At 49.3% G+C, this 16,029-nt stretch overlaps 1 protein-coding gene across 1 annotated transcript in view; it reads right to left on the minus strand.

Annotated features, from left to right (window-relative positions):
• Positions 1-2,951, minus strand: part of LOC146830179 (uncharacterized) — a 59,635-nt gene extending 56,684 nt beyond the window's left edge. Inside the window, exon 1 of the mRNA XM_085604416.1 lies at positions 2,019-2,951. Coding sequence (XP_085460542.1) covers positions 2,019-2,913 — 895 coding nt within the window. The 5' untranslated portion in view covers positions 2,914-2,951. The remainder of the gene's footprint in view (positions 1-2,018) is intronic.
• Between the last annotated feature and the right edge of the window lie 13,078 nt (positions 2,952-16,029).

Raw genomic sequence — 16,029 nt, forward strand, 5'->3', positions numbered from 1 at the left:
GGCAGCCCACCCTAGGGGTGTGGCTAGTCTTCCAGGGGTGTACACCTCCTTCACTAGTAAACCACATAAGGAGGAGGTGTGACCTCCTTCCTGCTCAGGTCTTGGATCCTGACTCCTGGGAGTGTTCACACTGCCTGGCAGGAGGTCAGAATCCTGTCTTGGTGGCAGCAAGTGTGGGCTGCCAGCCAGAGAACAGTGAAGTTGGGGCAACCTGTATTGTAGCCAACTGGGTGCCTCCCACATCGCAGTTGACACGAGATTTGAGTAAGGCGTGAGAAGACATGTTGTTTGATCAAAGAATTACATATTTAGGCAGTACCATAATGGAACTGCCACCCTTGGGTTTGCGCAGGTGCCAGCTCATGTTATCCTATGGACCATCTAGCACTTATAATTCCCTTCAATAGTAAAGCCACTATAGGGGCAAATATGCACACTTTTAATATAATGCACCCTCCCTCCTGGGATCAGGAGGCCATCTTAAAAAATAAAACTGAAATGCTTAGTTTTTATTTTAGAAACGCATCTCATTTACCTTTAAGGAAAACAGGCTGCATTTCCCCTAAAAAGTTGCTTTATTTAAAAGCAAACACAACTATAGTAGTCTGCTGTCCCCCTCAGGCCACTATCCCTGGGTTTTAGCGATTCCTAATGGGTCGTAAATTGTGACCTACCCCAAGAATATTAATGAAGAGGCCAATAGAAACCCCAATAGGAATGGCTAAATGTGCCTGAGACACATTAGTACATTGCATTTTTTGACTTCCTAAATGTTAGGATCTCTTTTTGTCTGCAAAAATTCCTCATCAGGGACAGTTGAAGAAAACATTGAGGTCCAACTTCCAACACTCAAATGCTCAAAACAGACACAAGAAGCTGCAGAAAATCTAAATTTAACAACTTAAATGACGAAAGGTGACGGCCAATAGTATTAAGGCTTACAGAGATGGAAAGAAAATCACATGCATAGGAATTTATGGATTACTAGCAAGAGATAAGCACCTGGCTTAGATAATACATCCTTACTTCTGGGGTGCACAGGATGATCACCTGATATAGGTACATGGTTACACTTCCTAAGGCGGACCATGTATGCCAGCTGTTCACCGATTAATCCTAAGAGGCAATGCTAAGTATATGCACCAAGGGCCTTAGTCTGAGTTTGGCAGTCTTCAGCTAGAATAGCTGCGGGCCCAGGAACAGCGCCAAGCTTGTGGTGCACCCGCCCATCGGATTCTGAGTTAAATCCACGGCGTTTCGGTGACGGTGTCATGGTGGCAGTCGGTTAGGCTCATAGGAGAGCCTAACAAGCAGAATGGCGTTGTGAGAGAGCCTGCTGTATGTACTGTGTGGCATGCACCATGTTGTGCATGGCGCACAAAAGTGCAATTGTAGGGGGGCACAACATGTGCAAACCCTGCACCCACCCCAATGGGCAGTTTTGGAGCCCCCTCCTTGCCTTTCTGCCAGTCTTTTCATGGCAGGATTCAAGGCTTGCAGAAGAGCAACTCATAATATAGACATGGTGCCAGGATCGGCACAACCTCTGTTCCTCACCACTTTACACACCGCCGGCACCTTAAGATCTATGATCCTGGCGGTGCCTTGGCAGGCTGGTTGCGGTCCGAACACCTTACTCTGAATACGGCGGTCAGACCGCCACCGTGAGTACCACGGTCCCAAGAACACGGTAGTCATAATAACCCCCTATGTGTTGATCCCCTGCTCCAGAGGCATAGGACCATCACGTGTAATAACACTTCTTACTTTAGGTGGCAGTAGTTTCCTCATCCAGCTCTGTTTCCCTGGAGAATCCCTCTGGAATGATTCTGGGCCTGGGGTCAGTATATGAACACCTGTGTAGTAATGCTGCTTTACCTTAAGGGGGCAGGTGATATACACCTGGTGCAGTTACACTTCCTAAACTCTAAGGGGCAGTAGAGGAACACCTGGTATATTTACACTTCCTTGCCTCCGAGGGTAGGTTAAGAACACTTGGTGTAATTACTACTTCTTACCTGTAGGTGGCAGCAGCTTCCTCATCCAGCTCTGGTTCCCTTGAGAAGCCCCAAGGGATGCTTCTGGTCCAGGGGTCAGTAGGGGGCTCTGCTGCTCTGTCTCTTGGGCCAAACCCCCGTTTTGGTTATCTCCCCTGGCCTCTGGTCCGGTCCATTCCAGTAGCTGAGCACTGGCCCCCTCCTTATCCGGCTCTAGAGCTATCCTTTCACTGCCTGTGTCTTCTTGAAGCCCAGGGCCATCAGACCCCCTCCCATGGGTCACCCCCTGCCCAGGTTCAAGTAGGACATCCTTACCCCTATCCTCAGACCCACTCCCCTGGGTAACTCTCTCTCCAGGACCCAGCAGGGCCTCCTGCCCTTCATGAATATCTAGGTGAATTCCCAGTACAGAGTCCTCACCCCCACTCCTTTGATAGAGCTCAATGCCCCCCAATGTTACATCCTGCCCAGAGCCCCCGTCCCTCCTCGCAGGGGTCCAGGCCCCCCCTGGACCCAGCGCGAGCCCCTCCCCCCGGCGCTTGCCTCTTCTAGGCACTGTGTTGCAGCCCCCCTCCGGCCCCTGTGCACTGCCCAGACACATGATGTCTGCCTGACTGGCAGAGGTGGCACAGGGCGGGTAGAGGAGGAGGCGGCTGGTCAGGGTAGAGGCATAACCGGAGTCAGCGGTCTGTGCCCGGTCCCGCTGCTCTGGGTGGCCCTCTTCTGTAAGGGTGGGGGCCCATGTATCCGGGCCGACCTCCCCCTGGCACCCCAGCCCCTCCATCCTCTCGCCCCCGGCCCTAGAGGGCGGTGCGGGCTGATAGCACTCCCTCGGTTGCAGGCAGGCCTCACCTTGCCACCCCAGACCCTCCATCCTCTCGCCTATGCCCTCACCCTGCCACCCCAACCCCTCCATCCTCTCCCCTCCGGGATCTCCGCGGCTGCAGGTGTATGAATGGCATCTGCTTCCGGGTCAATACATGCCTTTCAATGGAGCATGGACGCTATTGGTTGATGTCGTCATGTATTCTGTACGCCTAGCAATAGCGTAGTGGTTATTGTAGTTTTCTACGAGTCTGGCTGCAGTGGGTGTATTAGTCTCTCTTAACAGTGCTTGATGCCACTGACTGCCCATGGAGTCCATGGAGTCTACTTCGGTGGCAGTCAGACGTCCTGGTCTGGGTTCACTGTCTGCTGAAACTAAAGGGACACATGGCAACGCAACTGAAAATTAATCTGACCTTGTGCAATAATCTTTTGCTCGTGTAAAGCGCTCCAATACCCTCGAGCCAAGTTCGTGCTATAATAAGTGTAAAACAATGTAGCAGCACGAGGCACAGCACATGAATACCAGGAGGATATGTTATGCTTAGCTGCGTGTTTGGGGGTTTGTGGCTGGGGATCCATCGTTTCAGTTCGAGCATAAGTGTATTGTGTATGTATGTAAGCTAATCTTAATATGTCTTAGTGGCAGAAGTGACTGACAGTGGAAGCTTGTGAGCACATGGCCTCACTTGTTAGGGGTGAGCCTGCGAGCGCATGCCCTCAGTTGCGTCACTATTGTGTTCAATAAAGGACTTGCAACTGCCATTGCTTACCATTTGTTGCCTCCAGTTTCGGTCTTCTTTGCTGCCTCCTAACTGGCCAGAGCAGCCCAAACATCAGCTCCGTTCGCCTCTGAGGAGCAGGGACCAAGCACAGATTAATTAAACTTTAGTGCCCACCCACTGCTCCCGACGTTGATCTTCAGCGGCCATTACTTCCCTGCAGCACAGCTCCACCTGGTAGCTGTTGCCCCCTCTGCGCTCCAGTCCCCGAGTTCAAGGCCATCCTCCACCCGCAGGCTTGCGCCTGCACCTCATCCCTGGTAGTCCAGTGTTGCATTTTGTCTCTGCTTTTCTCTGCCTTCCTGTCTTTTCATTTTTCTGTATTTCTGTTTATTCTGTGACTTTTTCTTTGCCTTTTTCCGTGCCATTCTGTGCCTCTTTGCTTCCGGACCCCCTTCCAGCACCGCTTCCCACATCCACCCTACAAGCTCACCAGCCTCTCCCACCTCCCTACCACTACTTAATGGCAGCCGCTGTGCAGTCGCGCACAACAGACGCACCACTAGTGTGCCAAAGGCCGTGCACACCCGTCCTCGTCTGGACTGCGCCCAACGCCACGGACCCTGGTCCCTGCGCCTTTCTCTGCTACGACGCCAGCATCCTCCGCACCCTCAACCCTGGATGCTCAACTGCTTGCTACCCCGCATCCCCAAATGAAACCCAAGGACTGTTCACCTGTCACAACTACACCTTCCAATGCCTTCACACACCAGACCTACCAACCGCATGGCCCCCAATAACCAGGCTCGACCACCTCAGCTGCGTCCTTCTCAACACATGCTCCCTCGACAAACACGAGGTGGAAATCTGGGAACTGCTCGACTCCATCTCCCCGATGTTGCCTTCTTCACAGAAACCTGGATGAACCCCACCTCTGCACGGGATAACTCCACCAACATCTACAATGGATACAAAATCATCCACAAAAAACACGCCAACCGTCCAGGAAGAGGCATCTCCATCCTACACAAAAACACCCTCTGCCTCTCAACTAGCCCCGACAACCACTTACCTGACATGGAACACCTCCACTTTCAGATCTAGACCAACTCGAACTCCACCCTCTGCAACATGCACATCTACAGACCCCCCGGACCCTGCCCCATTTCAGTGAATCCATCACCAACTGCATTGCACACAACACCCTCACCTCAAAAGACTACATCCTCCTCAATTTCCACCTGGACAACCTCAGCGACATCAACTCCTCAGCTGACTGACTACCGCTGCCGTCCACTTCTCCTTCACCAAACCCATCCATCACCAACGTGCCCACCGCTATCCGTGCAGATGCTGCAACATGGTCTCCGAAGCCCTTCATGCCACCGCCCTATTCAAGACACCACCGCTGACCTCCGTGGACACCAACACATCAGCATGCAACCTCCACTTATGGATCTCCGACTGCGCCAACACACTGGCCCACTTCAGGAAACCCTCCAGCCAACAGCCCAACAAGAAAGTCAGCTGGTTCTCTTACGCCCTCCAGGAGTCCAGGTGCAGCTGCAGACGACTCAAGAGAAGATGGAGGAGGAGCAGCAAGACCCCTGTATTCTACACAGCCTTCAAAACTGCTGTCACCACGCACCACTGATGGAGCGGGTAATTCAAAAAAAAATTTGTATACCCTCTTCATATTGCATGTTTATATTAATTTGATTAACCCCTTCGCCGCGGCGGGAATTCCGCCGCGGCGCTGGGGGGTGCGGGGGGGCAGCGCGGTGGCGCTGTGCTCATGACGGAGCCGCTCCGTCATGAGCCACGGTTGAGCTGTGCTCATGACGGAACGGTTCCGTCATGACTCCGCCCAGTTGCGTTGTCCCCCCGCACAGGCGGGGAAACAGCGCCGCGTGGGCAGAGCGGCCGCCAACGGTCGTGGCATGACGGAACCGTTCCGTCATGAGTACACGGCAACCGTGGCTCATGACGGAACGGTTCCGTCATGAGCGGGGAAGGGGTTAATTAACTAATAGTAATCTTATTGATTGATTTGCCGTGAATACTTACCAACCTTACTGATATATGAATTACACGTGGGATTTGCATTTGTATGGCTTAACTAATATGTTAAATAAAATATGTACGCATACTAATGATAGGCAATTAGAATATTGCATGATATATGTTGCTTTGGTGATGTATTTGTGCTTATAAATTGAGTATAATTCGCATTGAGTGTTGCTTTCTGCTAGATAAATACACACACATATGGGTATTAGCGAGGGAATAACATTTTAGTAGCCATTTCTATGTATTAATTACGTTTTTGTGTTTCTTTGCTTAAGTTGACCATTTGGGCCTATCGTAAAATGGCCGCCTCCTGTACTCGACGTGACCTAAGCTGCTCCATGAGGTTCTGGGTGAAGTGCGCCTGCGCTAACGCCAGCAACAGTGGCCTCGTCTTGACCCTAACCAGACTGTACCCACCAAGGTCGTCCTGGGAAGCAAGCCAGTTTTCTAAAAGAACAATAAGATGCCTCTTAAAACCGGAACAAGCAAGACTAATGACCTAAGAGACATTATTTCGTGAGAACCCTGTCATACGATCTTGGACTATCCAATCAGGAGTGGCGAAAACCAATATTTGTTACAATATTATGTTGATTTCCCTATAAAATTCGATAGAATAGTGAGGGTAGGAGAGCTTCTGATTTTCCTGACGTTATGCTGACGGAGAGGATGGTGACACTGCAGGACAGCTGCTTCCCTGAATCTTTGACGGACTGAGCTGATGCCCAATTTCCTGATGAACTGAACTCTTGAATTAAATGGGCATAGAGTGATAGAACGACTGAATTTGACTTAAGAGGACGACAATTAGCCAGAATAGGTAAATATGATGATCGACTGCTTGAATAACCAATGATTTAATTTGCACTAATTAGATAAAGATTGATTTGATTCATTACAAAATTGAGTTGGGTTGTTTATTTATAGAAAATCTATTGATTTAAAGTAAATAGAGAATTAGAAATTACCTAAACCAGCAACTAGCAGATCCACCGCCAAACTATGAGTGGAATGCCAAAGGTGGAATTTAGGGCCTAATGAGTTACGGAAGGTAATGTAGATGTGTCGCTCATTGGGATAAAAGAGGTATTTCCTTTCATATCAGCGTTTGGAAGATAATCGCCTCCCGGTAACACAGATTGATGGTGAGTGAATGTTGGTGTTATGGACCCCACCAGCGAATGTATTGAATGTGTGTGTTTGTGATATCATTGGTCTCTGTGACGGAGGGAGGGATTTTGTATTCCACGTTGGAGCACCACCACCCCATCAGAACCACAAAGAAAACTGCCATACAGCAACGTATAAAAGCCATCGCACACAACAGCAAAGAACTCTTCACCATAATCAAAGAATTCACCAAACCCAGCACATATGCCACTGACATACGCCCTCCCAAGCCTTCTTTGACAACCTCGCACCTTCTTTCCCCCAAGATCACAGACATCTACAACAGCTTCGCAACACATGATCCACCCACCTCCAACCACTGCAACCTAATGATCCAGATCCCATCCGACTCTGCTCAACTGGATGACCCTCACCACCGACGACACCTTATGGATAATGAAGACCATCCACTCTTGATCCCTCTCAGACCCCCTGCCCCCACCACATCTTCAACCGAGCCAGCACCTCCTTCACTGATGAACTCTTCTGCACCATCAACTGCTCCATCGAATCTGCCACCTTCCCTGAAAACCGGAAACATGCCGAAATCAACCCCCAGCTTAAAACACCCTCTGCCAACCTGATGGACCTCAAGAATTACAGACCCATCTCTCTGCTCCCCTTCCCAGTCAAAGTAATCGAGAAGGCCATCAACGTCTAACTCACCAAATTCATCAAAACAAATCACATTTTGGACACCTCCCAATCAGGCTTCAGAAGCAACCACAGCACCGAGACTTCACTCCTCGCCACAACAGATGACATCTGCAATCTCTTCAGCTGAGGCGAAAACTGCAGCCCTCAGCCTCCCTGACCTTTCTGCCGCTTTTGACATAGTCTCCCACCACACCCTCTATGCTAGACTCCATGATGCTGGTATCCATGGCAAAGCCATAGCGTGGATCCTCTCCTTCCTCACTGGCTGAACCCAGAGAGTCAAGCTACCACTGCTCTTCTCAGAACCTACAGAAATCAGCTACAGAGTCACGCAGGCCTTCTCCCTGAGCCCCACACTCTTCAAAATCTACATGGCCCGCTGGCAGCCATCATCAGAAACCACAGACTAAACATCATCTCCTACGTCTGACACCCAGCTGATTCTCTCCCTCACCAACGAACATACAGCCGCAAAGAACAACTTCCACAAAAGGATAAAAAGTCGCCACCTGGATGAAGGACAGCTGACTCAAGATCAACTTCAACAAAACCGAAATCTTCATTCTGGGAACCACACCCCTGCCTGGGACAACTCCTGGTGGACCGCAGCACTCATAGCCCCTCCACACCCAATGACCATGTACATAACCCCGGCATCAACCTTGACTCCTCGCTCTCAATGAACCGCCAAATTAATGCATCTCATCTTCCTGCTTCCACACGCTCTGTCTGCTTCGAAAGATTTTTAAGTGGATCCCCACTGAGTGCATAAGAATGGTCACCCTGGTGCTCGTCAGCAGCAAACGAGACTATGGCAACACACTGTATGCTGGCACCAACTAGAAGTACCAAACGAAATTGCAAAGTATCCAGAACGTCGCTGTGAGACTTATCCTGGACATCCCCCATCGCAGCCACATCTCCAATCTCCTGAGAAACCTCCACTGGCTTCCGATCAACAAAAGAATCACCTTCAAGCTCCTCACGCACGCCCACAAGGCCCTCCACAAGATCGGACCTGCAGACCTCAACCTGCGCCTATCCTTCTACACTCCCATCAGACACCTCTGCTCTGCCAACCTGGCCCTGGCCACTATCCCACAGATCCGCAAGACCAAGGTCGGAGGAAGATCCTTCTCCTATCTCGCCGCAAAGACCTGGAACTCTCTTCCTCTACATCTCAGGCAATTACCCTCATTGCCTCAATTCAGGAAGGACCACAAGACCGGGCCCCTCGACTGAACTGGCTCTTCGACTGAACTGCAGAACCCACCCCCCAGGGCCTTGAGACCGCGCTCTTTTGCAAAGATTCTCTTTAGTTCAATAATTGTATTTCATTAGGGAGAGATGTGGTGTTATGGCCTAAGCTGCCACCTATGGTGCAAAGAAATCCAGTTTGAGTCTCTGCGTCGGTTCAACATCCTGTGATTCTGAGCATATCACTTAATATCCTAATGACTTCATGACAATACTTTTGGGTCGAGTTCACTCTATTCAAAGAAATAGATGCTGTTTTTTAATGCAGAAACAATGAACAACCATAAACTTACTGTAAATGGCCATACTCAGAGCCTCCCTGTGAGAAGCAAAGAGAGAAAAGCACCAAAAGACATGTTCCACAAAGCCAATTGCAGCACATATTTATTGGAAGCCATGAAGAATCAGAGCTATAAATCCACATCCATCATTAATATTTGTTGCTATATTAACATTTATTAGTGAGCCTCGCTCGATTTGTTTTCTCCCCACCCCACACAGAGCTCAGTATTCACACTGTTCACTTTTATCTCACACCCTCTTCCTTGTTCACATCCATAGAAAGCCCAGGCCCAGTTCCAGGTCACCTACGTTAAAATGGACACGCGAGCTCTGACATATACACAGCTAGATAGAGGCCAATAATTCAATACAGTCTGACGGTACTGGGACTGCTTCTGAACAGTAGCAGCTGCTACCGTACAGGAGTGATGGGGTGGTGAGGGGGAGGGTTGAAAAAGATTTTTGTAAAAACACTTACCTGGCTACAGCCAGCCAGCCCGCTGCCGCCTCTCCTCCATCCTCATCTCCAGACGGCCACTGCCTCTCCGCCGTCCTCTTCATCTCAAGTCTGGCAACAGGAAGCACACAGGCTTCCATGCACACACAGCCAATCACAACGTTGCAATGCAGCTTTGTGAATGGTCTGAGCACCATGGTTCGGCGCTCAGACAGGCAATAGGAGCCTGGGCATGTTCTCCACCCAGGCTGTTCTGCAGCCTGTTAGGAGTGAGGCAAGGGATTTTTGCCAAAGTCATCATTTTTTCTTTATCAGTTATTGTTGAGATTGATGTAAAGTATATGTGATGTTTCGATGCTGTTGATTACTGCAAGCTGTGTTTTGTCTTAAGTATTGTGTTTTTGTCCATGACCCAATGTTTCATATGAAGGTGCTTCTGTTTCTTTCATGCCAAGAGTCAGTATCGTTCTGATACTGTTTTTGTTGACAATTGCACTTTTTCTATGTCACAACCACAACCAAAGCATGCATTGTTCTTTGTGTTTATGAAATGTTCATGTTGAATAGCAATGATCTGGTAGTAGCCTAATTATAAGTAGTAATTCCCCGCGTATATTTTCCCCAGTATTAGATCAAATCCAAAGTATCCCTAAAACAAAGAAACTAAAGTGTATTTTGTTTTTTAAAACTACCAAACGTATCATGCAGTCACCACTAGAACACATGCAAACCAGGTTACCCATACAGGCTAAGAAAATAAGGTATGCCAAGAAAGGCATGCATACACAAAGGAACACACATTTCCCAGGCCAAAAGGGGGAACCTGTAAGAATGTAGGACCCTTCTAGCATGGTTACCCCCTACTTTTTGCTTGGTGTCAGTATGTTTTTGACCTAGTAAGACTGGGATCCTGCTATTCAGGATCCCACTCACTGTGCTGTCTCTCTAAATTGACCATGGTAAGTACTTTTGTACATCCACAATTGGCTACTGGTGTACCCTTATAAGTCCTTAGCATATGGTACTGAGATCACAAAGGCATAGGTATTCCAGGGGTCTCCCACGGGCTGCAGCATGTATTGTGCCACCCATGAGAGACCACTCAACCTGTGACTACAGGCCTGGCATCACAGCCTGTGTGAGTTGGTGGTAGCACCCCTCACGACAGATATAGGTTTTCTTATATCCGAGTCACTGCACATAAAACCTATAGGTCACCCCTATGGCAGGCCTTTCAGTCCTGAAGGTAGGGTGCTTGGTTATAAGTGTGAGGGTGTTTCTGCATGAGTAGGAGACACAGATTAACCCCGAATCTACAGGCTTTGTAAGTGCGGTTAGCCATTTTAATACATATAGTGGACATCTGTCATTATGATGGCCCCAATTCACAAAAGTAATCTGAGACAAAATCCTAACTTTACGACTTTCAGTATTCACAAAGGGCATTTAGGAATAGTAAAGTTAGGATTTTGTTTCAGTTAAACTTAAGTTTTTTAAAAGTTAAACTCAAGACAACAACTTAAGTTTAACTGAGACAAAATCCTAACTTTACTACTCCTAAATGCCCTTTGTGAATACCGAAAGTCATAAAGTTAGGATTTTGTCTGAGATTACTTTCGTGAATCGGGCCCGAGATGTCTAACTATATAGTGGCTATAGCGAACTCGGTCATGTTTGGTATCAAACATGTTGAAATCATACCCCAACACTGATTCCAGTGTTGGAGGTATGATCCCATGTACTGGGGGTCTCCCTTAGGGTACTCCCCTGTACTACCGGTTACAGCCTTTCAGGGTCTGACAGTAAGCTATGGCTGCTGGCGACCACAGACAGAATTTTGCCCTCCTGCTGCTGAGCCAAGCTTGAGTAGGGTAAGGTAGAACAATAGGTTTTCTGTCACAGGGCGGAGTGACCACCTCCCAGACAGGACTTAGTGTATTGGGCTATGGTGGGGGCGCTTGCCAGCAACCAGACTTCTTTCAAGGGCACATTTGGTGCCCTCCTTGCATACTCCAGTTGGAACCAGCTCTGGCGTGAAACTGGACAAAGGACATGGGAGTATCCTCACCTCTGTCCAGCCCCTCCTCGGGTAAGGACCCCTGGGTCGTTTCAACCCATTTCCCCAGGGTACTTAAGGGTTTACCTGTGGGTGGCTCTTCAGATTCATCATGGGACAAGACTCAAGCCTAAAATCACGTCACTCTGCGACCGTCTGGACACTTGAACTTGGCTGGACTTCGCCTGGAACTGAGACAGAATCAAGGAAGACTCCTGCTGCTCCTGGTCTTGCTGCTCTGAAAGTCTTCTTCATTGTCTGTGTATATGCTTCTTCCAGGATCTTCAAAAGAACTGTGGGCATCAAGGACACCCAAAGGAATCTCCCTTGGAGTGAGGAGTCACTCCCTGCATCTGCAGGCACCACAACAAAGCTGATTGGTCTGCTGCTCCTGGCGTCCCATGGACTTCGAAAGGCTCAGCAACACAGGTAGGGGTTTTGCAACTTCCTCTAGGCCTCATCTGTCATCACTGCAATTTTTAGCCCAGTATCCCATGTCAGAACCGCTGGGAATAAACCCCTGTGCACCTCATCGACTTGTCGTTGCCAAGACTTGTTGACTCTGCACTCCAGAGATCTTTGGGCTACAAGAAGCTTAAGCCTCCAGAATTATTTCTTGCGAAGTACAGCGTCTTCACTGCATCCTCTGCACCTTAGGCCTTCCTTCTTAGTGAGCTGCTTGATGTCCTCTTGCAACTCCTGCGCCTTCGGTCTGTAGGTCCTCTTGAGGGTCTTCTTCTGCTTCAGCTGGCTCCCCTACTTGCTTGGGGCCTGCTATGACTCCCCTGCTTGTTCTGAGTTTATTGGACCTTGCTGGTCCCAACGTTGCTCCTTCTTCACTTTCCATGCCTGTCGTTTTTAGGATGATGTCTGCTAGCCAAACTAAAAATGACCATCCAGATTTGTGACTACGCTACACACACATCCACTGGGTCCTCTGGGACTAAGCAAGAAAAGGGGGCAAAGCATGCGCCTTTTGAAATGCCGAGCTCAGACTATGCCACCACAACGGCACTTATGCGCATCTGGGAACAGTGAACACAAGGCTGCCTGGTGCAATGAGGTGCATTCTCTCTGCCTAAGGACCCCATTTTGCTGAAAAATAATACCTGAGCATGCAGCTATCATAATGCTGCACATAAGGGAGACAGACAACCACCGTGAGGAAACGTCCCCACTGGTCGTAGGGAAAGGAAGGCTGAGCATGAGACGGCCAGGCAGACACACACACACCCACTCTGCATACCACGAGGATGATCCCCCAACAGGAAGAAACGCCCAGAGAGACACATCTAAATTGATCCAACATAAATTGAAATAGACCGCCCTAGAGAGGTAGGCGTTGGCTAAGAGCGTGCAAATGGCACCACTCTTAAAGGGAGCTCTACTGCACAACCCCAGAGGGTTTCAATCTAGCTATAGTGGCAGAGGCCAGGGAGGTTGGCAGCAACCCGACTCTAGGGTATGTTACTACTGATACTGGTCGGACCACTTGGCAGACAGATCCCGGTTAAAAGTATACCACAAACAGATTGATGGGCCAGGGCCAACCAACAGAAAACCCCACAAACGTTCATCTACAAACCATGCAAGGGAAACCCGAATGCACCTTACATTCAGCCACAGAGAGGTGAGTCAGCCGCTGCACCATCACAACAGGGATCAGCTAATTGGACAAACACTTGGCAACAGCAATGACAGATAGGGAACTCAGCCCAACAAGGACCAGAACCACAGCCTCGGCAGGGAGGGATAACTGTCTCGGGAGTAAATGTGTTCACACAAACACAGAGTACAAATATGCAGTAAGATAAACCTCCAGAATAAATATCACTCATTCACCCACATCCCAAAAATGAACGGTGCCAAAACCAAAGAAGGACCAATGAGACAATGTTGGGAATACAAACCTTTACTTGCACTTGGGGATTCAGAGCTTCTGTATGTGTTCTGTCGACTGTGTATCATCACTAAAGTTTGCGATCAGGGGCACCTGCGGGAGCCAAGCTTCCACTCTGCTGCTGATCCCCCAGGGGGGGGTTGGCTGGCCCTACCACATCGGGAGGTCAGTCTGACGAGAGGTCAGGGCGCCTCCCAGACAAAGTAGTAAATAAGCAGGCATCCAGGTCCCTGTGTCCAAAGTCAATGGGCGGGATTACCATGTCGAAAGGTCCCCATTCTTGGGCATTAGGCCTGGGAACCATGTTTCCTTCATGGCGTAAAACCTCAACAGCACCTCCAAGACTAGAAGACTTTGGTCAAATGGATGCCCCATTTCAGTTCTAAAGCAAAGCTGTCCTCAAGTGACGGGAACCAAGATCCCGCACAGTTGGGATAGGGAAGATCCCATAACCTCCACAGCACACATACAAGAACCAATAAGTTGCGAGGTGCACACAAGGCATCAAATCAGTCTGGAAGTTTACCAGAATTGCCAGGCATCCCAGAGCCTGGTGTAGCCCTGGCTAATCATCATCATTAGGCAGAAGTTCAGTGGGAGTTCACGGCCTTAGCCCCGAACATTCTACATTCTTTTGATCACTGTAAATGCTTTCTTTCCTTATACTCTCAAGTCTTCCAAATATCCATAGTCTGGTTACCATGTCATACTTCTCCCAAAAAGCGACAGTAGCATGCCTGTTCATTAGAAGTCCTGAGTTACAAGCAGGAAGTTGTATGAGGAAGGAGGGGCTCCATCTCAGCTCGAGGCAAGAGTAGAACGCTGAATGCACTTATCCCCGTATCAAGCCTAGCAGCAAAACCAATGCACCAAGCCTCACATTTTCCATTCCGAAAAAGCAATAGGCCCCACCCTTGGACACCACAAGTCTGCACAATCAGGGCTACATGAGGCCACAGAACAAATATCCGACCACCTCCGCCACAGGATAAATAAGGTAGCACATTGCCCGAGACCTAAGGAAAAAACCTAAACTCAACCTAAGAAGCCCAAAAGAAGTCTCTAGAGAAAGGGTGGAGTCGAGATACCTGGCACCCTAAGGGAGGGCCACGTTGTACACCACATGTCAGGAACTGAAAGATACACACACATGATCTCAGGGCATGCTGCCACCACCAACACAATTAATAGCGACAGGCCCCCTTCTTGTACAGACCCACGCATGTGTGAAATGGTATACACAGTCCACACCGATGGTGCCCCATGCACACACCAGAAGAGACAGGTTCTTGGGAAAACTGATGGCACCCATAAAACCCTAGCTAAAAACTGATGCTATCCATCCCTCTGATCACAAGACCATGCCTCAGAAACCAAACGATAAGCCAGGAACTTACCACCCTACTCAACACCTCTATCGGCACTGCAACATTTCCCTGCACGTAGTAACACACCCAAGTCAGACCACCACTCAAAAAACCCTACGCCAACCCCAGTGAACTCAAAACTACCGGCCAATCTCCCTGATCCCATTCCCAGCTACTCGATGCCCCCCAATCCGGCTTCTGCAGCAATCACAACGCCTAAACCACCCTGATCGCATCCACCAACGATATCCAAACCCACCTTGACTGTGCAGAAACAGAAGTTTTGATCCTCCTTGACTTCTTGGCAGCCTTTGACACCGTATCCCACCACACACTGATCAAAAGACTCCACCACATCGGCATCCAAAGGGGCATGCTAAGATGAATCACCTCGTTCTTCAGTGGAAGAACCCAGAGGACGCACCTCCCACCTTTCACCTCTGAACTCAAGGAGATCACCTGCAGTGTCCCCCAGTGCTCATCCCTCAGCCCCACACTCTTCAATGTATATATGACCCTGCTGGCCAACATCATCAGATCCCACGGTCTCAACATAGTTTCCTATGCAAATGACACCCAACTCATCCTCTTACTCACCGACAACCCCACCAACACCAGAACCAACTTCCACAGATGCATGACAAACGTTGCTGACTGGATGAAGAACAGCTGCCTGCAGCTGAACACAGACAAGTTGGATGTACTGATCTTTGGCAAGAGCAGCAACATATAGAATGACTCCTGATGGCCATCAGACCTAGGACCCGCACCCACTCCCTTGAACCACACCAGCAACCTCTGAATCATCATTGAGAACAAGCTCCAAATCACAGATCAAAGTCGTCTCCTCTGTCTGCTTCCTCACTCTGCACATGCTACATAAGATGTTCAAGTGGCTACCCTACACACAAGATTCACACAAGATTCACATGGCACAAGCCCTCATCACCAGCCAACTGGACTGACACATCCTCAGCCTTCCTCGACGACCCCACATCACACCCCACCTCAGGAAACTCCACTGGCTGCCCTTACAGAAGTGCTGCCAAATCAAGCTGCTGACCCATGCGCACAAGGCTCTGCCACCAAAAAAAGATGTGCCTAAATTAACCACCACCTAAACTTCCACCAACCATTGCGAAGACTACACTCCACCTCCCTTTCACTTGCCCACACTCCCCTCATCTACCGAGGCAGAAGTGGAGGATGCTCCTTCTCCCACATCAGCAAAAACCTAGAACAGCCTCCCCATGCACCTCTGAACCATCA

The sequence above is a fragment of the Triturus cristatus genome, chromosome 5_1 (assembly GCF_964204655.1).
Source record: "Triturus cristatus chromosome 5_1, aTriCri1.1, whole genome shotgun sequence".
NCBI classification, from domain to species: domain Eukaryota; kingdom Metazoa; phylum Chordata; class Amphibia; order Caudata; family Salamandridae; genus Triturus; species Triturus cristatus.